The sequence below is a fragment of the Periophthalmus magnuspinnatus genome, chromosome 8 (genome assembly GCF_009829125.3).
Source record: "Periophthalmus magnuspinnatus isolate fPerMag1 chromosome 8, fPerMag1.2.pri, whole genome shotgun sequence".
NCBI classification, from domain to species: domain Eukaryota; kingdom Metazoa; phylum Chordata; class Actinopteri; order Gobiiformes; family Gobiidae; genus Periophthalmus; species Periophthalmus magnuspinnatus.
In genome coordinates this window covers 14956112-14982675 of record NC_047133.1, presented here as the reverse complement: position 1 = coordinate 14982675, position 26564 = coordinate 14956112, and the positions used below count along the sequence as shown (strand labels likewise).

The window sequence follows — 26564 nt, the reverse complement described above, 5'->3', positions numbered from 1 at the left end:
GTCATTTGCTGCTGCAGGCTCTCACCTGTCCTGCATTGAGTTTGAGGAATGTGAAATAGGCCTGACAGGAGACACGGTACAGGCCAAAGATGCGGTCGACCACATGCCTCCACACCCTGATGAGACCATCTGCAATGGGCTGGCCCATGTCCAGCAGCCAGGGGCAGGCCGTAGTCAGCTGCCTCCAGATTACATCCACCAGGTCGTCCTCCTCATCCTCCTGCTGCAGGGCTATGTCCTCATCCTAGCACACACACAGTTTAGAACCCGGCCTGCTCAGGTGCTTCTGCTACAATGAGTGTACCTGTATGCCTGTGGGCCGACACATGGCCTGTCCCAAGACACTGAAGATGGCACTCTTATCTTCTTCACTGGTGCCTTCAGGCAGCAGCTCCTCAATCTCCTTCTTCTCTGCAGGCAGCAGAGGCAGTCCTTCCCCTTGGCTGAGACGGTTCAATAGTTGTTATTCTCAGCTTTTAAAAACAAATATGTGGAAATGAGCCTCAACTCACCTGGCATTATCCACCACCTTCCGGCCCCAGCGGTAACTCCAGCTGGCCAGTGCTGCCCAGGACTTAACCATCTCTGGGGCCAGGCTGGTGGATAACTGGTAGAGCTGGCCTAACACATAGTCGGCCTCTCCTACGCCCACTTTGACTGCAAACAGAGAAAGGGTCAGAACCCCTGAGACCTGGGTTCAGGTTCAGAGGAGGTGTGTGGGTACCTGACGTCTCGGCGGTGATGTGCAGAGTGCCCTGGTCTTCCAGAGGCACTGCCAGCAGGGAAGCTATGTTCTGGCTCAAGTTGCTTACACTGTTGGAGTTCAGCATCCCAGACTTCTTTACCACCTACAATCACAGAGCAGAATATATTTGACAAGACACTATAGTTTTGTTCTCAGCACACATTTAAAACATCCAGTAGCATTAACATTTGAGTGAAGGCTGAAAAAGGCCAAACTAATACAAACATGATCCCATGTAACTCATAACATGCTGGTCTAAAGTAAAGGGGAAGCAACGTATATACAGAATTACCATTTGAGACAGTATATTCAGTTCACTACAGATGATATGAAAAAAAATTGCAATTTTGTTCTGATTGCTTTGTAAAATAAGACATTACAATGAACACAGGAGGCTACTCGCAAAGTGAACCTGCCTGTTTGAGCTGAGGTGTCATGTCCTTCCAGTCAGCCAGCAGCCACTTGCACAGTGTGAGCACAGACCTACAGGAGGCGCTCTCATTCTTCCTCCCACTGCAATAAGTGACTGCCATCTTGCTCAGCATTTCCATGGCTGTGCTGGACTGACCTGTAAAACAAACTGTTATAGGGACCTCCCTCTCCATTCCCTTGAATTACAAAAAAAAAGTGTATTGTTTTGAAGGTGATTATGACCTGCAGTTCTCAGGACCTTGGCCTTCTCAATCTCCAGCTCAGGGCCCCATGTCTCCTGGAGGGTGGCATCCAGAGACAGGCGTGTGAGGGCGGTGTGCAGCTCCTCCTCTGGGCCTTCCCTTGAAACTCGGTCAGCACACTTATTCAGCAGACGCCACGCCAGGTGAATGTTGCCCTTTTTACGGGCAAATTTGACTGTAGTCAGATACAGCTGCATCAGGTGTCCGTCTACAGAAGATGAAGAGCCTAGAGAGGGAAAAGCATCAATGACCAATATCATTAAGTAAAACACACAGTTCACACAAAAAAATTGATTAGCATCATGTTCTCAGGACCTAACATTATGCTATATTCTAAACTCATAAGAGCTCCATGCCTCACCCTTGAGCTTGTGCAGAAGCCGCTTCTGGAACATAGTATATCTGAGCACTTGGAGGAATGGCCGCACGTCCTGCTGCTTACATGAGCTCACAGCCTCGCTGTACAGAGGGATGACACATTCCTGCAGGCACTTGGGGTTAGACTCACTGTAGACACTACACTGACACAGGTACAGTACAGGTTTAATGCTTACCTCCTGAGAGGTGATCATGCTCTCCAGAATGCTGGTGCAGTGCAGCTGCAGCAGGGGTGGGGTGGGGAGGGCATCAGACAGGGTCAGAGTGGAGAGACGCAGAGGGCCTAGGCAGATCCGGCCTGTCTGCTTCAGGCAGCGCACCAGAGTACTACAGGAGCATACCAAAGCTTACTTTAAACATGTGCCATGTGTATGTGGGCCGTTTCAGTGTGCCGCAGGACAGCAGTCTAAACAGAAAATTATGTGTGTCTGTGGGCTTACTCTGGGCTGGCTGTGGGCAGTGGCTCCACTGGTGCCTCCGCTTTGCCCATGGCACTGACAGCACTGCGCAGAACTTGCACCTCGATGGCCCTGTGCAGTTCGGAGGGGTCTGGGCTCATGGAGGGCAGCAACTTCTTCAGGTCTGACAACACACAGCCAAAACACACTTATTAGAATTCAAAATGTATGGAGATTTGAGCTGCTAGCTTTTAAATATTAATATTGCAGTGGAATTAAATTTCCATACTGCTCAGTTTAATAGAATGAGAAAGGATGGCGGGTCAGTGTCTGGAAGACTAAAGGCCAGAGTGAGGAGAGGTGGATGCATGTGGGAACTTTTTGATGATTGGTCTGACAAATTAAATTGGGGCAACATTGACTCAGTGCTAAGAGCTTTGGTCCGCCAACCCGAAGGTCGGAGGATCGTGTCCCGCTCGGACCAAGTTCTGCCGTTGTGTCCTTAGGCAAGACCCTTCATCCACATTGCCTAGTATGAAAGTGATGTGTGCGTGAATGATTGGTGGTGGTCCAAGGGGCCAATGGTAGCAACACAATAGTAGCGTACCATCAACAAGTGTGGAAGTGAATGAATAATGAGTATAGTGTAACACTTTGAGAGGCTATGACAAGCCTGTAAAGCACATAAGTGTAAGGCATTATTATTATTTATGAGCAGAGGCATGTCACAGGTCACTTGAAAAGTAATAACCAAATGTCAACATGATGGCTGTTGCCGTCTGATCATTTCTGTGTCTTCTTTGTCCTGTCTGTTATTCCCAGATGAGCGGCTGGTCCTGCAGTTGTTTGAAGGAGACACATAAATGATAACACATGTGCACTGTTCATGGAAATGATACACTTTGAAAATTTGCTGAACTCTGACGTCAAGTGTTTTGAACGTTCAGGACATCATTGCTCCGATGAATGTTAAAATGGTTCAAGATGAGCACAACGCGCCATGAAGGACTGATGACTTGATCAGGGCACAGAAAAGGGAGTACTGGAGGGTCGAGCGAGAATGGCGCAAGTCAAAGATCCAGGTTCATTATGAGATTTACAGAGAAAAGATGTACATGTACAACCACAGTTTATGTAGAACAAGGGAGTGGTATTTTTCTGACATTATTGGAAGTTGCAATAACAACTCTAATGTCCTGTTTGCAACAGTAAACAGATTAACAAACCCTCCAGCTCCACTGGCCGTTAGAACCAAATTTCACATTTCCACAAAATGCCATTAATTCTACAATGCAAATAACAACCCTGCAGCCACCTAGACACTTAAAACTGAGATCGTCACCAAAGTGAGTCAGCTCTGTCAGTTGGAGGAGGCAGCATGTACATGGGCTCACACTGCACAATGTGTTACTCACTAGATTTCTAAAGACTGTGCTCAACAGTTTGCCATCACCACTCACTTGCAGTTTTCAAAGCTCTTGGGACTGTTCCAGATTGAAGTGACATGTTAACTATGCAAACCTCAAGCCTCTCTTAAAGAAGAGCAGTCTTGATGCCACAATAATGAACAATTACAACCGTTCTTACTGTCCTTAGATCTTCCATCTCGCACTCTGAGGACCTCAGGGACCAGCCTCCGGCTGGTGCCTGGACTCAGGACTAAACATGAAAAAGTGTGACATGGCCTTACCAAGCTTGTCCTTCCCAGTGGATAGTGCACTGCAGTCCTCCCCAGGCAGTAGCTCCAGCTGAGCCTTGCACTCCTCGAGCTCTCCGGCCTCAAAGTGGCTGAGGGCCTGGAGGTAGTTGAAGTCTGCCTTGAGGCTGATACTTGGGGGGTTAGCGGAGCTGTGCTTTAGAGAGTTGATGTTGTTCTGCCACTCCTTCACAGAGTCCCAGTCGCTCAGAGCCACGTAGCACTGACATGCTTTGTTTGCCAGGAAACTCAGCACCTCAGGGGAGCCTTCACTGGTCTTCAGCAGCATTGTCTTCTTACCGTCCCCTGCAGAACCATCAGTATTAGAGGTCAGATCCCCACCAAAACTAATATAAAAATAATCTCTGATCTAGCGTTTAGTACAGGTAAATATAGATGTAGGCTAGACAAAGCCCAGGCCTAAAAGGACACAATGATAAAACGACAAGCACTTTCCTAATGGAAGTATAGTGCTGGTGTTGAACTGCAGTGAAGTGTGTATTTTATTTTTATTTCCTACACAGACAGTCTCTGGTATTACCGTTAATGCCATGTTTGGGGCTACTGCTGCTGCTGCTGGACACCCTTAGCAGAGGAGAAGCTGAACTTTTGACAGAACAGTCTACTCCAGTGGCTGCTGACAGCTGGTCCTGGTACTCCAAAGCAGCCTTCTCAAACCTGAGGTTTGACAGGAGACACATCAGTTTATAGCAGATATATAAATATATATATATTTCATGATTTCTTTGGTGTGATGCGTCTCATCCAGCCCACGCTCACAAGCACGTTAAAGGGAGTAGGATTCACTCACCGTCCCTCAGCCTGCAGAGCCACAGAGGTGAGCCAGCCCAGGCTGCGGCCAGTGTTGGACAAGCTCCAGGAGACCAGGCCATGGATGGCGTCTGGGCAGCGCAGCTCACACAGAGCATCTACCAGCAGCATGAGGACCACCTCCAACTCGGGCCCCTGGGACACATGACGGAGAGCACACTTTAATACAGAGACGAGTCATGAAGAATGACTGAGACACATAAACACTGTACAGTGTACAGACCTGAGGGGTGCTGCTCTTCACCTCAGACAGAAGGTCAAAGCCATGCCGGATAGTGACCGCAGGTTGCCCGGACAGAAGCCCCACCCGCATGAGGGCCAGGCGGATTCGGGTTAGCCAGTCCTGGCACGTCTGTCGATTTGTGTAGAAAAAAGTCCTGATTGCCTATGGCACACACAGGGAAAGATACAATGAAATCTACATAGAGAGAACAGTATATACTGCAGTTATATGTGAGATCATCAGCTTGCAGACCTTGGGAGGGGGTGAGAGTGCGTTGGCACAGCCCTCGTAGGCATTGTACATGAGCTTGTCCAGGTTCTCCAGGTACTGCAGAAGGAGGGCCAAGCGCAACTGGTTGGAGTGATGACAGTCTCCATCAGTGCCTGCCCCAAACCATGCCCCTGCATCCTGCTCTGGGTTGATGCTGTGGGCTGCCAGGCTGCGGATCATTCCTGTAAGCCAGGGAGTTAGAGTTAGCAGAGACAGAGGGTGTGTGCAGACAGGAGCTGAGGCTGGTACCTTCTATGGTTTGGAAGGTGTCCTGAGCGCGGCCCAGAGGGGTGCGCAATTTGGACAGGACAGTGAACTGAGCGGCCTCCCACACGGCCCATTGCCACAGCACCACCTCAGTCTTGAGCAGAGCCCGAGGGACCAAGCCTGGCCCTGAGCCCTCCATAGCCCCCCGACTGTCACGCTTCTCCAGCCTCTGACAGCTCTGGTACAGGCGCTCCAGCCACGGCTCTTTGCTGTTGGAAAACACAGTGAATGTGAGAGAACCACCACAAAAAGATACAGGGTGTCTGTGAAATATCTATAAAACCATATTTATGTGTTTAGATGCTGATGTAAAGATTTCCATCAAAGTGTGTAATGAAAATGAGCTGTGTGGTCATGGTTAACATTTGAGGGCTTATTTTCCATCTTCTTTACCAAACCACTACTGGCCATGAATAGAACAATCTTGGAAGGTGTATGGACTATAAAGACACACAGGAGCACTTTCTCAATTAGAATAATTATTTACATCTGCTAATACTACTTCATCAGCAAAATGAAATACTTTTGACATACCAAAAAAACCAAAACTTCAGACAGGATTTTATAATATACATAATAGCAACTAATGATTATTTAGTTTCAGCTCTAAAGCGTAAAAACATGCTCCCCTTAAGGCTGCATTAAATGAATAATAGAAGGAGTTTGTGCACGTATTACATACCCTCCACGGTGCAGCACTCCATACAGAATGAAGCTGATCAGGTCGCTGAAGTCATGGGGGTGGAAGGTGCTGCTTGAGCCCTGACTCTGGTGCTGACGGATGGCCAGAGAGAGCTCCTTCAGCCTGGACTGGCTCTGGTTACTGTCGTCACACATGGACATGCTTTGTCAAATCAAATCAGACTACACACATCTACACATGCTGAACAGAAAAAATACACACATTTCTTTCCACAATAAGATGACACTATTGGGGGGGTATTTACAGTATTCATCGGTGGGAGCTGGAATCGCACTGCTAATGTGTGTCAGTGAATTTGACCACTCTACCAATGATGTTTATGTGGCGAGCAGGATTCGAACCTCTAACTTGCGGATCGGGGGGCGAGCACTCTAAAACCTGAGCTACTGTCGCCAAACAAAACGCCATGTTTGGGGTGTACTGCATGTATGTCTATGCCGTAATGTTCAGCACCATACATTAGTAAACATAGCCAAAAACATTTAGATTGTCCGAAAACTCAAGAAAAAATACAAAATGGATTTAAACAACACATTTTGGGAGCCTGTGATCAATATGAGCGTTCATGTTTAGACATTTGATGTTCAACAAAAAGGTGAGTGACTAACTGAAAAACTGTTGGCCATTGCTAGCCAGCTTGTGACTAATGTTACTTGTGAGAGAGAGCATTTGTGAGAGAAACGGTAGTGCCTACAGTTAGCATCACACTCCCAGGAAAAGTTGATGACTTCAGCTGTAAAAGTATACAGTTTTTGTAAAGATGACAGTAGTGTTCCAGTGCATTAAAGTAGTAACAGCACAAAGTGGAAGAGGGTAGGGCCTAACCCGAGAGCCACGTCGAGGGGCAGGCTCTTGAGAAGTTTGCTGTAGGCCTGTCTGACCCGCACGGCTGAGTGGACCAGCTGGACTCTGCACACGTCCACACACCTGCAACACACACATTACTCAGATACACCCCAAAATATACACCAAAGGCAAACTAAATTCTGAGGGCTGGCAAAAGGTTCATATTTCTGTCACAAATATTGGGTAATATTGGTCCAGCTTAAAAGTATATTTATAGCAGCAGCTGTGCTCCTCACCTCTGCATGAGCTCAGGGGACAAGGCTGTTGAGAGCACCTGGAGGGCGGTACAGGTCTGTAGACACAGGCTCTGGTCTTCATTCAGAGCTGCACCACACAAAACACATTACCAACTGTATGGACATAAATGCAGAGGTGGCAGGAATGTGCGAGAATGAAGCCGATATATGGGCACTGATATTAAAAAAGTGCTGGATATCAGCCAAAGAACAAATTTGTTTTGTGGTTGCCTGATAGAAATAACATCTACATATTTACACATTTTAGTTGAAAGAAAAGTATTTGTCTCTTCACAGGTATTGGATAAAAAAACAGGTATCAGCAAATATTTAAAGCAGTAGTATCAAAATCGGTATCTGAACTGAAGAAGGTGGAATGGTACATCCCTAAAGACAACTCTAGGTAGGTTTGTGATGAGAGGACAATAATATAACATGGTTAAAAGCTCAACAAAGTTGATTCAGCATAACATTCTTCAAGTCAGTTTTGCCATTTTAATTTAATAATGTCTTTGTTATAAAACATCTTTTGAAAGATATATTTGAACTCAAGGAATGTGTCCAATATATATCACTATATAAAAAAAAGGGAAAAAAAGGGTTTTAGAGTGTGTAAAGATCAGCTAACAATTATTAAATAATTTAGTAGTGACTAATCAACCACAAAATAACTGTACTATTTTATTTTTTATTGTCATTTGTTACCATTACTTTGAAAGCACAGTAGTGTTCCGTGTACAGCTCTGACTACCCGACACACCGTGCGTGGCGGTGTGCGTGGCGGTGTGCGTGGCGGTGTGCGTGGCGGTGTGCGTGGCGGTGTGCGTACCGTTGGCCAGAAGCCCTCTGCAGAAACGCGTGAAGGAGGGCAGGGAGAAAAGAGGGCTGTATGTGTCACACTTCCTCATGAGAACACAGACCTCCTGAGCCCAGGTCAGCAATAGCCTCCTGAACACACAACACACATTTTTACTTTACAAAATCAAAGGATGCCACACTTCTATTTAAATATGCACAAGGCTAATGCTAAGGTGAGCTGCACATTGTTTCAGTGATCTTTCAAAATACAGACATCAATAGGGATGGGTTTGAATATCTCTCCATTTTTTAATCTAAGTGACATTCAGATGATTATGGCGATCATAATTGTGCTTAAATGTTCCTGTAAAATTACCCCTAAAAATCTAGAAATATTACTTCATAGTTTCATATTTGAAAAATAACACTGCTTGCTTGTTTTATTATAATTTGAACCTGTTCTTTTTCCAATCTTTTAAAAGGGGAGATATCTAACACTTCTGAGAGTCCGCTATCTCCTTGAGTCCATATAGACGTTATTGCATTCTGTGATGTTCGGTAATTTCGCCTGGTGGCTTGTCTCCATGGAGAAAAGTTTAATGCCAGACTGCAGGTCAGATTTGTGGAGAGAAGATGGATAATTCTAAAGCATTACTGCGGAACATTCTAGGCAAAGCTATAACATCTGCATAGAGAAAAAGCAGGTGCATAGTGCACCTTTAATAGTTATTATTGATGATAGACTGAATTCTGTGCATCTCGATGACAACAATTTCAATATCAATGTTTGGACTGCTCCCCATCACACATTATCTGTGTTATATAAAACCATGAAGGGGGCACACCTGGACTCGGCATAGAGGTGCTCCTTGACCAGCAGCGCCCCCAGCAGGTTGAGCACAGTGCTGAAGTGTTTCTTGGTTGCTGTAGTGACTGTGCTGATGACCGCTCCATCAAACAGAGAGGGCGACGAGGACGATAGGCTGGATGAGATGAAGTGGTCGTGTCTGCTCATAAAAAAACATGAGTTTAATAAGTCCAACCTTCTTGTGTTTTATGATGTGTAATGCCACACTGTGTGGTATTGCCCATCATAATATTTGGTGATTGTAATTGTGATATGTAATCAACAGACTTATTTAACAGGGAAATGCACTAAAATGGTGGGCAAATATGTATTTTATAAAGACAAAGTCAACATATACATTTGTAAATGCAAAATCATAATTGGTCGTTGTGATGTTTTGTCCTTGAGTGTAGTCATTTAGTATGAAAGTATATAAGAGTCAAAGAATTTACCATAAGAACAATTCTCAATGTTCACTGAGTGTGACTGCATAGTATTATTTATTCCTGTAAATCAGGGACTAGAGATGGAAACTACCTATTCAGCTAGAATATGGCGAGAGAACATATGTTTGGGCTTAATTTTGTACATTTCCCCTTCAAATGAAGATCAAACTAGTTCCTTTGTTTCAAAAAGTTATTTGTTTTTTTTGTTAAATCTTTTTAATAGCAGTAAATACCACAATTTGAATGGGTACGCAATTAGGGGCCAATTGGTGCTTTCCAGACCCATACAAAATCAGAACCCTCAGTGTTAAATCATTTAGCCTTCAGTAGTTTAACACACCACTTGTTCTATAACAAAAGAACAGAGGCTCACCGGGTGCAGTGGGAGTACAGCGTGTAGAGCACAGCATACTGAACCGCAGGGTAGAACACAGCGAGCTCTGAGTGCACCAACAGCAGGTCATGACTGAGCAGAGCAAAGACTGTTGGGGACAGCGCCCACATCTGCAACACACAAACATGGTCATGTACAACGCTTTACAAGGAACTATGCAACTATGTCACACATTACACTATACTCCAAAAATATGACCTAACATTTACCATCTTCTAGAAAAATCCTTTTCTTATGTCACATATATACATTTTAGCATATTATTTCATAAACAGAGTGACATAATATAGGTCATCTAAGCGGTTAATGCTCAAGGATGGGTAAACAATACGACCAGACCATTCACAGAGGAGGGGACTGGACCAGCAAAAGAAGCAATAGTTGGAGAGCATGCCATAAGCCTTTACATTGTTTGACATAATACTTGCCTCCCCTAAGCATTACCATGAAGCTCCAGTTCAGAACCCATAGAACCTTAAATAACTGCAGCGGTGTGAGACATGATCGAAAGCTGCATAGATACTGTAAAGCAGCATTCACCAGCCTTTTGTCAATGGCCTTACCCCGATCAGAGAGTTTTTGGTGTTGCCAATGGTGGTGAGGGTGCTGAGGTTGAAGATGACCGTAAACTGGGCCTTCTCTGGGGGTAGGCTGAGGGAGGAGAAGGCTGGGTGGTGGAGGTTCTGTGCTGGACTGTCGGGGTTCAGTGTGTTGTAAGCGGGCTCCAGGCTGCTCTGGAGACTGCACAGAGCACACGCCATCTCCCCCAGCACCAGCTTATAGGCTGCCTCCAGAGTAGGAATGTTCTTCAGGCTCAGCAGGGCCTGGTAGACCCCATGCACTGCAGACATCACCTACAGACCAAGAGATATTAGAACAGCTCCAAGGAATTCTCCAACTGGATTCAAATATTGGCTGATTATTTTATTCTAACTTGTCAACTCTCGTAGGCAGTTTGCCAAAGTATCAAAAATCAGATTCTAAAACTAGACTCTACTCTAGATATTCATCCATACTAGCAGGTATCCAGACTAAATACTAAAAAAAAAAAAAAAAAAAAAAATTCACAGAACAGAAATGAACCTTTCCTGACTAGCTTTATCAGCTGTATCAGGACCACATTGACCAGTCAATTCATATCGTGACAATGCTACTGCCTACACCAACCTCGTTCTCTCTGTGAAAGCGGAGCTCAAGCAGCAAAGAGTCTGGGGCCAGTAATTTCTCCACATATGACGCTGGCAGCTTGGTGTTGACTTGCTCCACAATCTGACCGTGTAAAGAGTTAAAACATATGACATTTATGGGACACATTATTAGTATATATTGAGTATTTTCAAAGATAAACATGCTTTCACTCTTCTGTTGTTGGTAGTAGTTGTAAAGAAGTGCTATATCTGACAGCCTGTAGAGCAATGACTGTAAACATGAAAATTAGTCGGTGTTGGATGCTTAAATGCAGTAGTACCAGAGTGAGCAGGCTGAGCACAGTCAGGTTGAAGTCAGAGCCACAGGTCCTGCAGCAGCTAAGCTGGTCCAGTCCATAGGCCAGGACAGCGTCCATTAGGGATCCACAGGGCTCCACACTGGCCAGGAGGACCCCCACACACTCATTACCCGCAGTCAGCACTGATTCACAGAACTGCACCTGTTTGGCTGTGCGCACACACGCCAGTACTCGAGTCAAAACCTGTTCGCAAAGAGACAATGTGGTTTAATATGGTTAAATGTGTCGGAAATACTCAGAGAATGCCAGACTAATGCTTACATCAGTGACATAGGCCTCTGTTATGGGAGGCCCTCTGGCTGGAGTAAACCTCTCTCCAATGCTGCGCACCACTGAGCTGAAGACCCGCAAAAGAGCAGCCAGTTTGGGCAGAGACACAGAGGGAGGAGGAATGTCCTCATCCACCACCTCCATGGAGCCCACATGGCTCAGGTCCTGCACACAGCACAGAGGAAGACTATTATACTAACAGCAGCGGGGAAGAATCTTTATTAGAGATAGACCCAATATATCAGGTTGATATTTGCACCTTTCAGCGCATCAACTATCAGCCTTAAATCTAAGGCAGATGCTAATATTTTGTTTGGGGTGACAAGCTGCTTAAAAAATATACATAAAGATTTATTTGAACACTTCAGTGCAAACTGCTAACTAAATATAACTACACTGCTCTCCTATCCAATTCGAAATAGGGGTGTTTGATGACTTTGTATCATTTTCCCCATATTATGTAATTTAAATTTACTACAAATTGGCCCTACATGTCAGACCAAAAATATCGGCAGGGCTTATAGGCCATCGGCTAATATGGCTTTTTAATGGCTGATTGTTTAGAATCCATATTGGTTGATCTCTACTCTTTCTACAAACAACACAGAGGAGGTTCTCTTCATAGAACACACTAGTGCAGTGCTTCAATTATTTTCTATCATGCCCCCCCATGAAGCAGAAAAAATTTCGCTGAAAAAACTCTAGCATCTTAGAGCGTGACTGAGGTGTAATGAGGTGGCGCCTTAACTTATTTGACTTCATACTGTCCGCTGCCAACATTTTCAGACACAGCAGACACCCGTCTGTCCTTGTGTCCCACCGTAGTCACGGTGAAGCCAAGTGCTAAATACACTTCATCATACTTCCTCGTCTTACTTTTCGGGTGACTTTCGTGTGTCTCATTACCTCCGTCTATCTCCGCCTTTCTTTTCATCCCTGTTAAAATGTTTTCCATAGCGTCTCTTTAGCAAAAATGTCTCTTGTTCACTGCCCTGTGTCACGATCTGTTCGCTCTCTCCTGTTCTTTGCTGTGTGCGCGCTGTGTACGCGCTGTCTACAGTACCTGCGGAGTCATACACGCCCCCCTGGCATCTCATCGTGCCCCACTATTTGAGAAGGACTGCACTAGTCTAATGTAAGCATGTTTAAAAGGCAGTTGTAAGGTCACCTCTGCGTATGCCTCCATATCCTCCAGGAACTGTCCCAGCAGAGTGGTGGAGAAGGTGAGGTCTGCCACCCAGAACTGCTCCAGGCTCTGCAGCCAGCCTTAGAGAGGGGCAACACATGTGAGATTTGGTCCAAATACCACATACAAGTTAAAGATCCTATACTACACAAACTGGATTTTTGAGTTTTAAGTCTGTTACAATATTACCTCATCAAAAACAGATTCCAGGGCTAAAAGCATACAAATGATTCTAGTGGAGCACTTCCTGTGTTACCGCATGACATCACAAGGCATTCTGTTTTGAGAGAATAATTCAGATCTGAGAGAGAGCCCTGGAGAAAGCATTTGACAGTGTCCTGATGGTGTCCTTTGGGGGCTACTCTGACAGTATGGGGTCTGGGACCCTTTGCTAAGGGCTGGGTGTGACCAGAACAGGAGCTATGTTTGTATTGCCAGCAGTAAGTCAGACCTGTTCCCAGTGTATGTTGCCAGGGCTGCCCTTTGTCACCAGTTCTGTTAATTTTGTTTATGGACTTTTTATGACTTTCTAGGCGCAGTCAGGGATGTGGTCGCTGCACCAGACTCTTGTAGTAAAGGAAGAGCTGAGTCGAAAGGCAAAGCTCTTGTTTTACCGGTCAATCTACGTTCTTAACCTCACCTATGGTCATGAGCTTTGGGTAATGACCAAAAGGACAAGTGAAACATGTATGGAATGAAACAAAAGTCAACTCCAGATGTGTTTTTGATGAGGAAACAACATTATAACAATAGTGCAATATGGGTCATTTAAACAATAAAAAGACATGCTCCTTACTCGACACCTGCTGTGTCAGAGACTGCCTCTGGGTGTGGTCAATGTGCCAGCCCACCAAGATGTCCACCGTGTCCTGAAAATCAAACATGAGAGTTAGAGACTAACCCTGTTTGTATGAATAGGAGTAATAGGGGCTGACCCTGAAGTTGGTGCTGAAGACGTGTGGGTAGCAGCGTGCCACCTGTAGGATACACCTGACACTCTGACACAGCAGCTCCGGCGTATCCACATTCTCCAGGATGGACTGCAGGTTGTTCATCACCATCTGAAGCACAGCACAGACAGATCAGTATGCTCCCGTAGCAGACGCAATCATCTTGTTACTTTGACCAGGCTCATTTTGACTATAGACTCTTTGTAGGTGATAGCATCACACCCCCAGGGAATGTGGATGACAATTGTAGGCATTGCTCTGTCTGAGGCTTTTTTAGACTTTAACCTGAACTTTATTTCAACACAATCTGACCAGAAAGAACTGACTTAGTTGGAACTACAAAAGGTGATCTGATTTTGTACTGTTAAACTCTCAAGTAACATTATAATCACAAGCTAGCTAGCATTGGCCAATAGTATCAGTTAGTCACCCTCACCTTTTTGTTGAAAATCAAACAAAACCATGAGTGCTCGACTTGATCACAGGTTCCATTTTGTATTTTTTTTCTTGAGTTTTCAGACAATTTAAAAATGTTTTTTTTTTTTTTTTTTACACTGTGTCACCATGGTAACTGATGCCATACACATACATGTGAAATACCCCCAGCATGATGTCACATCAAAGTATCAATAGTCAAGAAACCTTAAAACATGTCATTTGCATCATTGTCACACTACATTATTTAACCCAGGCCTGTCATGGTAATTGCTATATCGACTTATCCTTCAAAATATGAAAGCTGGACCAATACATTTTGGAACTCAATATTTATCATGCGTACAGTTTCTTGGTGATAGAAATAGTGATTTTTGCCATTTTTATATAATAACTTCTATTACTTATTATTAGTTCATTCTGATACTGATTTGTTGCAGCTCATGCTGTAATGATACAATATTTAAAAACTGCTTTATTGGAAGTGGCATAAAGTAGTTTCAATGTTATAGTTAATCACAATATTTTTCTGAAGCAATATATCATGCTTCAAAACTTGTTATGGCAGACCCAATTTAACGCTAAACATCTGTGGATGTAGACAAAAGGCCAATTCATTGTTCAAAAATTATGTTGTTGCACGTAAGAATTAAAAAAAAATAGGGCTCAAATACTAGGTTTGAAGTGGATGAAGCAGAGAGCATGACGTTTGAAGCACAAGGGAGGAATGTTTGTAGGAACATTAGACAATGCTATTCGAACCATATAAAGAGCTAAGTAGGAAAAAAAGGGGATTTCACTTCAAATGCATACTTCCTCTTTTTTTTGCGCTCAAAGAAAAAAATTGAGAGAGAAGTATCAAGAGGAGATATTGCAGAACTACTTGATTGTCATGACTGTTTAGTATTGGTCCTCACCTGCATGACATGAGAGAAGGCCTTCCTCTCTCCGGCAGCCTCCAGGGCCCTCTGAACTGCCACCAGGTAAAGCAGGCGCACCTCATCCCGGGTGCTGGATGAAAACTTGACAAAGAGCCACTTAAAGATGCGCTCGGCCTCATAGCTCAGGACGGTGCAGAGCAGACCCAGACAAGAGGCCGCGTCCTGCCTCAGCTCCCACAGGAGTTTACTGCTATGGGACACCAGCACACACACAATTAGTGCCGTTTGGACTCAGACATCCAAAAATGAGATTTAAGATTAAGCTTAGTCGACCAAAATTTGTATTTATTGACTAATTCATTCATTTCATTTAGATTATATGGGTTTATTTGAGACAACAGCAACAGGGAGAAGTGAGTGAGTTACCTGAATATTTGGTATTTATATTAGGGAAGCTTTTAGCTTTTTCAGTTTGAATACAAATTCCGATACTATAAGTATCTGCTGATACCTGATATTAGCCAATTACCAGTGACAGACTGAAAACAGCATTTTTTTTCTTTAAAAAAAAATAAAATAAGAAAACTGATTCAAATGTGTTGTGTAGCTGTTACTTATCCCTCTAGTAAGTATACAGAACAACTTTGTATAAATAAAAATTTCTTTCTGGGCCAAGTATGACCAGTAAATGGTCTTATTACATCAATTTATATGTCCAACCAGGATACCTGGTGACCTAACATTTGGAAGCTGATATCTGCTCCAGCAAATTTTTCAGTATCGGTGTCGATATCAGTTACCAATATAAGGTCAACAAATCCCTAATTTATATGTAAAAAGCCAGATTAAACTCATGATTCACAAGTTGAATCTGTCTTATATACAACCGCAATTCCAATGAAGTTGGGACACTGTAAAACTTAAAAAAAAATACAGAATACAGTTACTGTCCTCGGTTCCCAAACACTTATTGATTGTTGTTAAAAGGAAAGGTGATGTAACACAGTGGTAAACATGCCCCTGTCCCAGCTTTATCAGAACGTGTTGCATACATCAAATTGAAAATAAGTGAATATTTGCATATAAACAATAACGTTTATCAGTTCGAACATATCATGCGTTTGTAGTTTATTCAGTTCAACATAGATTGAAAACGATTTGCAAATCATTGTATTCTGTATTTTTTATTTATTTTTTTTTAAGTTTTACACAGGGCCCCAACTTCATTGGAAGTGGGATTGTAAATATATTGTTTTCTAGTACTTTTTTCTGCGTAAATAGTAGTTTTTGAATGAACTCCCGCGTAGGTGTAGTCTTATGAGTGCCGTTTAGGTCAGATACAGTTACGGAATAGTTCTGAGAGCTTTTGCCTCGGACTAAAAGGCATTGCTTTTTTTTAGTCCACTACTTGATCAACAGGACAACAAGAGGTTTTTTGCATGGCCGATGCCTATAGCTTAGAATCCGGAGAAACCCATAGCCAATGAACTCTGCCAATATTTTTGAGCCGATATTTTAGTCAAGTTTTCATTATTTTCCCGAAATGATTCAATTGAAATTTACTACAGTCTCACCCAGAGCCCTTTTTACCAAAAAATGTGTAAAAGCCGTGTAGTCACGTTTTGAGTTATCTCTTCACACTGAAGGGTTCAAATAGAGCTTTACGTGTATCTTTAGGCAGTGGGTCGGCCAAAAAAATAAAAATAAATAAAAAATCGGCCTGTGCAGGATTTAGAGTCAATGCGCTAAATAATCCAACCATTATATCCATCCCTAATTGCCATTTTTATACATTTGAGAAAAGACAGAAAAATGAACCACTAAATCAACACTAGGATCCCATGCATTTCAGAACATTTGTAGAGGTATTAACTACAGAGTTAGTAGCAGGGCTTCACAATGTATTAAAATGAAATCAAAATCACAATTTGAGAAGATGCAATTATCAAATAGCAAAGATTGCAATTATTTAGGTAATATAATGTAAAAAAAAAAAAAAAAGTTGGAGTATGAGAGCAGGACAGATTCAATAGGCTTCAAAAGATTAGACCTATGTAACGTGGGGAAAAAAAGTAGTCAGCCACCAACTGTGCATGTTCTCCCACTTAAAAATTATAGGCCCCTGTCATCTTTTTATCATAGGTACACTTCAACTATGAGAGACAAAATGGGAAAAAGAAAATCCATCTATAAAATCACCTCGTCTGATTTTTAAAGAATTATTTGCAAATTACGGTGAAAAAAAAGTATTTGGTAAATAACAAAAGTTCATCTCAATACTTTGTCATTGCCAACAAGGGGTATATAACAGAGGTCAAATGTTTTCTGCAAGTCACCACAAGGTTTTCACACACTTTTGCTGGTAGTTTGGCCCATTCCTCCATCTCTAGATCTCCTCTAGAGCAGTGATGTTTTGGGGATGTCGCTGGAGACTGGCTAGGCCACTCCAGGACCTTGAAATGCTTCTTATGAAGTCACTCCATCTTCAATGCCCTTGCTGATGGAAGGAAGCTATACATTCAAAATCTCACTATATGTAGCCCCATTCATTCTTTCCTTTACATGGATCAGTCTGTTCCCATTGCACAAAAACAGCCCCAAAGCATGATGTCTCCACCCCCATGCTTCACAGTAAGTATGGTGTTCTTTGGATGCAACTCAACATTCTTTCTCCTCCAAACACGACAAGTTGAGTTTTTACCAAAAAGTTCTATTTTGGTTTCATCTGACCATATGACACTCTCCCAATCCTCTTCTGGATCATCCAGATGCTCTCTAACAAACTTCAGACGGGCCTGGACGTGTACTGGCTTAACCGAGGAATTTACCAATTAATAAAAAAAAAATCCTACAATGTGATTTCCTGGATTCTTTTCCATTTTGTCTCTCATATTTGAAATGTGCCTATGATGAAAATGACAGGCCTCTCTCTTCTTTAAGTGGGAGAACTTGCTAAATTGGTGGCGGACCCAGTGTACATGCTTTTATTACAAGCTGTAACAATAAAACAATGTAATGGCATTACATTACAACGGCGTTTTTTAATTTGGGAATTAAAAAACATAATTTAATGTTTGAGGCACTACTGCCTAACACGATGTGTCACAAAACAAATTTATTAACACACACAAAATGTCTGATGTTGCAATCATAAGGAGACTAATGACCTCAACCACCCATTTAAAACACAGCTCTTACCTCTCATTCAAAATATCATTTAAGGTGCTGAGGATGTTGTCCAGTTGTTTGCCCAATGTCTGCCACAAAAAAGAAAAAGTAAAACGTTACAAAATTCAATTCTCAAGAATAGTTGCATCAATGAACCCTGTTCTCTAAACCAAGTTATCAAATTTCATATATACATACACACGTACATATAAACACACACACCGTTTTTTCTGGTCTATAAGTCACACTTTGTTTCATAGTTTGGCTGGGGGTGCAACTTATACTCAGATACAACTTATGTGAAATTATTAAAGTATAGATTTTCACATATTTGTGACTGTAACACTGACAACTGCGCAAGGCCACGCAAAAGCGGCACTTCATCTACTTCCAGACATACCAGACACTTACTCAGTTCGTGGTCTAGGCTTCATGTAGTTGAATAAATATATGTTATGTAACGGTTGATTATACATGTTACAGTTCACTTGTTTGACCACTAGATGGCACTGGTTTTTGTAATACCTGTATGAAAATTTACTTGACTTTTCTTTTATACATTTCATTTCCCCTTATTTATTTCCCCTTCACTCATAAGACCATAAAGGTGATCATTTTTCAACACACACACACGCGCCAACTGTACGCATGCTCCATCTGAGGCTTTGTTAGATTTTATGACAAGAAGGAACTAACTTATTTGGAACTACAACAGGTGTACAACAGGTGTGCAGTTAGACATGTCCTTAAATAACATGAAAATCTTAATCCAAACATTGGCAAACCCTGCCATAACGTTTTGTGTCATTATGGTAACTGCTGAACAATCTGCCATACATATCCATGCAGAACATCCCCAGTGTGATGTCACTACAAAGTATCAATATTATAGTTTGTGCTACATTTCCAATTACATTCGCACTAATTAAATACATATTTTCCAGTTAATTTTAATCAAAACTAAATGTATGCATTCTTAAAAGGCTGTGATCATATGACATCACACCATTTTAGAATCCCTATAGTTTAAAATTGATGTGGACGACAGGTCAGAATTATGGAATGATTTTTGGTTAACATCTCTATAATCACTTGGTCTATAGACAAAAAACAAAAACTAGCACAGATGATCAGTATTTACAAAAGTGACTTTTTTCACAATAGTATTAGAAAGTGGTGTCATTATTCAAACCTAAAGTCATTATCATTGTCAGTTGAAAGGACAAGTTTGTGGAGCCAATCCTAAACAAATAATGAGTTTGGATACTTCTTTCAAAAACAGTGAATCTCCCATAGAGTTATACAGGCCCTCCAAATTCTGGAACGTGAACGTTGAAGTCTAAAATAGGAAGTGAGCATGGGCACACTTCTGGCTCCACTGAATCTAGCTCCAATTTACTCTCTATTGAAAAACATCGCCCTTTCTCTGTAACTGCTGCTGCCACGGTTGTTATTTTGGTCTTAAAATGTTTGTATTAACCTGCTCTACATGTGTAGAGTCCATAAATAAAGTTATGAACATTAATGACAGACAAATCAGATGCTTTCTTTCCCCGAGGTCACTCCCACTAGCGTTAATAACAGGGTTGATTGACAGCATTCCCAAGTGTCCACTCCGTGCTAAACCAATGGTGCGGGTGGAAGGGGCATTACCTTCGTTACCTGGCTCGACTGGTGCTTTGGTTGCTATGATACTTGCGGTCAGAATTCCGCAGAAAATATGGAACTCAGCTCCAAATTGCCCCTATAGCTGCAAGCCTTAATGAGCTTCATTTGGGTGAAGGTGAGGGGTGACACCACACTGACTTAGTCCACTTCTTTATGGCATCTATGGTCCCCCGTGAGAGAAGTGTAGGGCACCCACCGTCTTGCTCTCGCTGTGGCTGATGAAGTCCTTGAGCTGCTTAAGTGTGGCCAGTCTTCTGTCCCGGTCATCCTCTCGGGACACTCGGCGCAGCAGGTTGGACAGCCGGGCCTCGTCCGAGTGAGCCATGGCCCTGTCTGCAGCACAGTGTACACGCAGTGAGTAGGATTCAACAACATCAGAGTCTAATTTCATTATACTATGAGTAGGCCTAGCACGATAATTACTATATCCACTGATTATTCAAGAAATGATGGAACAGATTTTGGGGCTCTATATGTATTATGAGTACTTTTTATATTAGTGGGGAGATATATATATATATAGTAATTAATACTTTGTAGTCTGAAGTCATCAGCAATCCCTCGGGGTGTGAAGTTAACTGTAGGCACTGCTCTGTCTGAAGATCCCTTGTTAATCTGATCTTTATTTTAAAATAATCTGACCATAAAAAAAACAATTTAGCTAGAACTGTTTAACAATTCTCACACATAAAATTGCAGTCACAAGCTAGCAATAGCCAACAGTTTTCAGTTAGTCATTCTCACCTTTTTGTTCAAAATCAAACACCTAAACAAGACCATGAACGCTAATATTGATCAAATGCTCATGAAAATGTGTTGTTTAAATCAATTTTGTGTCACCATGGTAACTGATGAACATTCCACCATACACAAACTTGTAGAACACCCCTAGCGTGATGTCACTGCAAAATATCAATATTTATTGTGTACATTCTTTTAGCATTAGAGGGGATATATTTTTTGTAATGTGTTAAGATTTGAGTTGTCCAGGTTTGAATAAGTAACTTGTATTGATACTGAAACTACTTAATGCCACTGACAATAAAAACAGAGCAGGATAAAGTCAGTTAACACATTTTTAACTATATCATCAAAAGCCAAGGGGCCGCAACAACTGAACAAATGAATGAATAAAATAATTAGCCATAGAATTTATTCAACCCTCTACAGTTCAAATCTTAACGTATTACAACTAAAATAACAAAAACTCCTCATTATTACAAAGAAAAAGGTGCAAGCGATAAATATTATTGAGCCCAAATATATATTGTTCCAGCCATTACATATTTGTTAAGTACAGTACTTATCATGACAGGCCTAATTATACTTTCATTCTGTTATTTCTTGCAGCATGTACCTTTTAATTTGGGCTCAGCAATTAATCGAAATATGGAGAAATCATTATTCGGTCATGTCTAATAATTGTTATGGTCTCTGAATGGAGAGGTCCACAACCACTCCTCTGTCGGTAAAAGAATGGTTTGGAGCAGACGCAAGACTTTGGAGGATGACATTTAATTCATTTTTGTTTTATGTGGCACAGATTAAAGGTTTTTATTGTTTATGTGCATTAAATCAATATTAAAGAGCCTTTATTATTATAACAAAACTCAATTTGAAAATTGAGATGAAAATATGATGATTGAAAAAAAAAAAAGGGACTTTTTTCCCCCCAGTATCTTTAGAAATGGTTTAGTGGAATTTTGGGCAGTAGTCCTCAAAAGAAACTCTTGGTGGACAAAAGACATGTCCTACCAATTGATTAGTTACCTAAAAATGGGCCTGGCAAAAGCTCTCTAAACAATTGCATATATCTAAATATCTGACCCAAACTGCACTGCAAAAACTAAATTTATAATTATATAAAGAAAGCCAGAATCAACTTGCGAAGCATGAGTTTAATCTGCCTTTTTACATTTAAATCTTCAGTGAACTTCTGCTGTTGTCCCATTCAAATCCTTATAAATTTAAATAAAATTTGTCACCCACTACAAATTGTGTTCACCTGAGACACCATGAACCAATCAAACAACTAAACGAATTCTTCGTTATGGTTATTTTGTCAGTGGCATGAAGTAGTTTCAATATTATCGTTTATTACAATATATCATGCTTCAAAATGCGTTATCACAACAGGCCTAACTAGATGTTAAATTCCAAAAACAAATTTGAAAACACAATAGCTGTTGTGTTTCAAGATCTTCATTTTATCTCAATTCATGTACACTTATGATCTTTATAGTGCCTTTAAGAGGCAAACAAACTGACCTGCTTCTTCTCAAAGTTCACACTCTGGTTGGTTAGGGGGGTATTTTACTTCTATAGAATGTTAAATACTAAACATAACATATTTAGATCAACATGTTACTTAATTATTGTTTTGAATATGCTACATTAGCCGAAAACTACATATTAACATGTTTTATAAGTTTTACTTTTGTTTTTGAAGCAGTCGTCCCCTCCCTTTAGTCACCGAATTAAGTCACTCCCCCTTCAGAGTGCCATTACATTACAATAAGCATGCAACCCATTAATGAAACTACTGCACATGGCATCAGGTTTGTCAAGTTGCTGTGTGCTGCATGTTTTATTTATTTATGAAGAATTGTCGAAAAGTCTGATAATCCCTCTGTCCCTCAGTCTCACCCTGTGATTTCCTCATGTCCTTTGTAGCTAAAGCACGGGATCCATGCTGAAAAGGAGTGGAGTCCGGCGTCACGTCATTGGGCCTCAACTCTTGCCCCAGCGACTTCCAATCAGCTGTAGTATCACCAGCATAACCAGCGCCATATCCACCTGTCACACACAAACAGTGAGCTCACACAGGAGTACAGGACCAACAAACACTTTCTCGTCTGCACACCTGTCCACCTGCTGAGCAGAGGTTCAAATGTTTTAAAAGGTAAGGTGGGTATGTTTAATGTGTATTAGGTTTCCTTTAAACATGATCTGCCCCCCCAAATATACAGTTAATTTGACCAAAGCTGTGCTTCCACTCTAAATGCTAAATAAAACCACCAGCAACCTTAGAATGCAAAGATATGTGGTGTATTTAATGCACTACCTCTTACACAAGATAATAATGTTGGAGCTTTTCAGCTTCGATCTCTGCTCTCCCAATTAGTTAAACAGGTGTCAGCTGTGAAGAACACCATGCAACATCTTCTACAAAGCGCATGCTCTTCAGAATCCAAGCACAACCATAAAAACCATCAGAGCTCAGAGAAGACTTACCTTAGACATGAAAACAATCAACTAGTGACCTGCACAGTTTGGTGACACCTCTTCATACATCTGCTCATACAATCAGTTTAAGTTGGATCAGCTGTGAAGTGTTAGGCCTACAGCTGCTGTGTAAAATGAGTTCTCAAGTCAATGTAGTAACTAACATATTTGAATGGAGTGTTATAGTGAAAGACTGGGGAATTAAAAAGTTCACAGAACAATTAAATCTTTAAAAAGGAAGTGCATGTAAGATTTTGATTTTAAATGTCATAAGCATGACCCATCTATGTCCACAAATATTAGGTAAACATTTTCAAATCAAATAAAGCTCTAAACTATAACAATGGTAATTCTTATTAATTCCAGAAACATTGGATATGATGGACAACTTGTTCATGTAATAATTTGGCGTTTTGCTTCTCAAGATGATTATTCAATCAGAAATCAGAATGAGCCTCACACAAGTCTCTCATTTGGGTTGCCAGTTTCAATGATGAAATCCAGTTTATTTAAACCTAAAAGGACTCTCTGATCATAATTGTTGTGTAGTGATGCAAATGAAGCAGCCAATCTGCGCCATTGGTCACTCCCACCACTAGACACTTTGGTAACATGGGGGAGATGTCTTACAAAAGGACACCATGTCCACATGCACTGGAGCTGGGCTAGAACTACCAACCATCCATTTGATCTTTAGTAGGTTTTATACATAGGAAGACCTCATAGAGACTGTTAAATGTTGTTCTCCACACAGACAAATGACAATAAATCCATAAATAAAGTGACAGAGACAGGAGGCATGAGGACTGACCATCTTCCCGTTTGTCTGGAGCAGCGCAGGCATCGCTGGACACTGCTGGGTCAAGGCCACTGGTAGGCACTTCACCATGCACCGCAACCGGGCCGAGCTCTCTGGACTTTACTCCCTCCGGGGCGGACGAGGAACTGTCAACTCTGGTGACACAGGATCAGAACAGCCTGTTTGAGTACACGGCACGGGTACACTTAATGAGCCACTCAAAGTCTCAGGACTGAGCCACCCGCCGCTGCGGGCCAGCTGTGCCCGCCTAAGCCTCGGGCTGACTGATGCCAACAGTTGGCTGCTCACACATGGACTTTACTACAGCACTAAAACGACACGATAACTTAAGTTATGTCCTGTGATTTAACACTGTCATAAGTGTAGCCGTCTGTAAGCATTTCCAATAAGAGCGTGAATAATAGCGCGGAAGAGACAAAGTGAAAGCATTCAGACTGTCGCGTCCTAACTGCGTGACACTTGTACCAACACCTCAATACTTCGCTGATTCAACAGATATATCAGATATACGGTTGTTACACGCAGCGCAGACAGCATTACCAGATGTTTAGAGACCCCAGTTAGCAGAATGTTAGCCGCCTTCAGCTAATCAACTGTAACGTATGAGAGCAGCCGCTGTACGGACACGTTACCCGCGGGCTAACGGCCTGTCCCGGCACTACTCGGTCCTCACACATGTAAACACTGTTGACACATGAACCACGCTCCCCATGTGTCCGTACAGAGCGCTCAGGCCGCGGACACAGCGCACGCAGCGGGCTCTGCTGGCGGTCTCACCCGGAACAGCGCACGGACCTGGGCTGCCAGTCATTCCAGTGAGGCTGCAGTCTGTGGGCGCCGCTGAGCCGAGACCCCGGGGCTTTGCGGCTCATACCCTTGTGGACAGCTGCATGGCCCGCAGAGAGCGCGGGGCGGGGTGGAGCTGGGGCGGTCCTGGTGTTGTGCGGGGCTTTGTAGGGGCTGGTGCGGGCTCGGGTGCGGGCTGTGAGGCAGGTACACTTGTTATCTCGGTTTCGGTGCTCCGGTGCTCCAGTGTTAGCTTGTGCTTCAGGCTAAGCTAGGCTAACGCTAGTGACACCTTCTTCTACGGTCTAAGGCGGCACAACTTTACTGTGTCCTTATCAGCGCGCTCTGCTGGTAGTCGATGTTTGTGCAGCAGGTACGTGTGTGTTTAAATCAATATTAAACCACTCAAACATCATGGTGAGTGTGTTTAAAGGTCATTATACAAAATAGATTCTTTTAAGCTTTAGGCCATACTATAATGTTACCTCATCAAAAACATACCCGGAGTTTAGTTTTGTTTAATTCACTCTCTCATCCCCTCACTCCATCATAAAACAGACCTATTCACTCTCTCACTGCCTCACCCACTCCCTCACGCCATCATAAATTAGCCCTATTCTCTCCCTCACTCCATAATAAAGCAGCCCCATTCACTCCCTCACCCGATTCACTCACTCACCCCATTCACTTACTTTCCCTCGCTCTTTTACCATCTCTGCCTCTCTTTCACCTCTTCCCTCTCCCCCACTGTATTAATCCATCACCTCCTCACTCCCCCTTACTGTCCCTCAGTCTGAGCCCTTTGTTGTGGCATTGACAGGACAGTAGCCAACGCGGGCCCTGGCTCTGGGACCATGAGGGCCACTCCGGGCTCACTGTGCGTCACCGCTTACGTCAATGCCTCCACAACACAATGCTGTGCTCTGCTAGCTGAGCATCACTAGCTACTGCCACAGCCTAATTGAAATCACTGTATGAATAACAGCAATTAGGAAAGCACAAAGGCTGCAGTTATTTAGGCTAACTCTGGTGAGGTCCTCTGAGAACCAAATGTCCCTGAGTCTCCAAGGGATCAAATCAGCTAACCCTGTAGAACTGTACATTTTGATTTTAAACTTCATAAACCTGACAAATTTGTGTCCCCAGACATGAGGTAAACATATTCAAATCAAATATAGCTTTTACTGATAACCATTGTAATTCTGATTTATTCTTAATTACAAAAATATTTGACACGATGGCATAATTTGGTTTTGGTTCTCAAAAAATTATCCAATCAGAATGCAGGATGAGCCTTGAGTCTCTCATTTACGTTGCCAGTTTCAATGCTGAGATCCAGTTGGTTTAAACCTAAAAGGACTCTCTCTGACCTGAATCATCACTACAGATTCAGTTGTGATTGTGGGACCTTTTTTAAAACTCTAAGAGTGCAGACCACACACAGTTCCTCTAAAAACATTGTTTGTTCTGTAATGCAAAAATGAATATCAAACATCTTGTGAGATTAATACAGCCACTGTTACATCCCAGTGAATCAAAGCCCTTGCCTGTTAGACTAACAAAGAAGACGTTAAACTTTGCACCAATTTTTGTTTCATGTGGATAAACTCAGTAATTGCAGTAATGTTTGGATAATCGAAGAGCAAAGTCTCCAATTTCACCCTGCCCCCTTCATCTCAAATTTAGACCCAATCAATGCACCATATCAGATGTCCTGGTTGTGGTCACTTATGGTTTATGGTTAACATCTGTAATTACTGGGCCTATTCACATGAAAAAAAAAATGTTTAGAGTTATCTGCCTCAGTATAAAATAAAATTATATACTATTTTAGGGGTAATAGAATAGAAGGGTTTTCAGAATAGTGGAAAATTAGGACTGTTGCCATAGCTATTTAATAATTTTATCTAACAATT

General features: G+C 42.3%; 1 protein-coding gene across 1 annotated transcript in view; it reads right to left on the bottom strand.

Annotated features, from left to right (window-relative positions):
* The window catches only part of smg1 (SMG1 nonsense mediated mRNA decay associated PI3K related kinase), a 44549-nt gene extending 19700 nt beyond the window's left edge, over window positions 1-24849 (bottom strand). The window contains exons 1-34 of the mRNA XM_033971422.2: window positions 24640-24849; window positions 23854-23996; window positions 22464-22613; window positions 20014-20150; window positions 18180-18238; window positions 15018-15231; window positions 13651-13776; window positions 13512-13584; window positions 12698-12795; window positions 11521-11694; window positions 11221-11442; window positions 10920-11021; window positions 10316-10606; window positions 9732-9862; window positions 8911-9072; window positions 8097-8215; window positions 7268-7355; window positions 7011-7112; window positions 6165-6305; window positions 5465-5691; window positions 5198-5397; window positions 4946-5107; window positions 4703-4857; window positions 4433-4569; window positions 3886-4197; window positions 2238-2379; window positions 1974-2124; window positions 1781-1901; window positions 1400-1645; window positions 1162-1313; window positions 725-848; window positions 513-657; window positions 305-443; window positions 26-244 (exon numbers count right to left, since the gene is read on the bottom strand). Of these exons, the coding sequence (XP_033827313.1) occupies window positions 26-244; window positions 305-443; window positions 513-657; window positions 725-848; window positions 1162-1313; window positions 1400-1645; window positions 1781-1901; window positions 1974-2124; window positions 2238-2379; window positions 3886-4197; window positions 4433-4569; window positions 4703-4857; window positions 4946-5107; window positions 5198-5397; window positions 5465-5691; window positions 6165-6305; window positions 7011-7112; window positions 7268-7355; window positions 8097-8215; window positions 8911-9072; window positions 9732-9862; window positions 10316-10606; window positions 10920-11021; window positions 11221-11442; window positions 11521-11694; window positions 12698-12795; window positions 13512-13584; window positions 13651-13776; window positions 15018-15231; window positions 18180-18238; window positions 20014-20150; window positions 22464-22613; window positions 23854-23996; window positions 24640-24734 (5259 nt within the window). The 5' untranslated portion in view covers window positions 24735-24849. The remainder of the gene's footprint in view (window positions 1-25; window positions 245-304; window positions 444-512; window positions 658-724; window positions 849-1161; window positions 1314-1399; window positions 1646-1780; window positions 1902-1973; window positions 2125-2237; window positions 2380-3885; window positions 4198-4432; window positions 4570-4702; window positions 4858-4945; window positions 5108-5197; window positions 5398-5464; window positions 5692-6164; window positions 6306-7010; window positions 7113-7267; window positions 7356-8096; window positions 8216-8910; window positions 9073-9731; window positions 9863-10315; window positions 10607-10919; window positions 11022-11220; window positions 11443-11520; window positions 11695-12697; window positions 12796-13511; window positions 13585-13650; window positions 13777-15017; window positions 15232-18179; window positions 18239-20013; window positions 20151-22463; window positions 22614-23853; window positions 23997-24639) is intronic.
* Between the last annotated feature and the right edge of the window lie 1715 nt (window positions 24850-26564).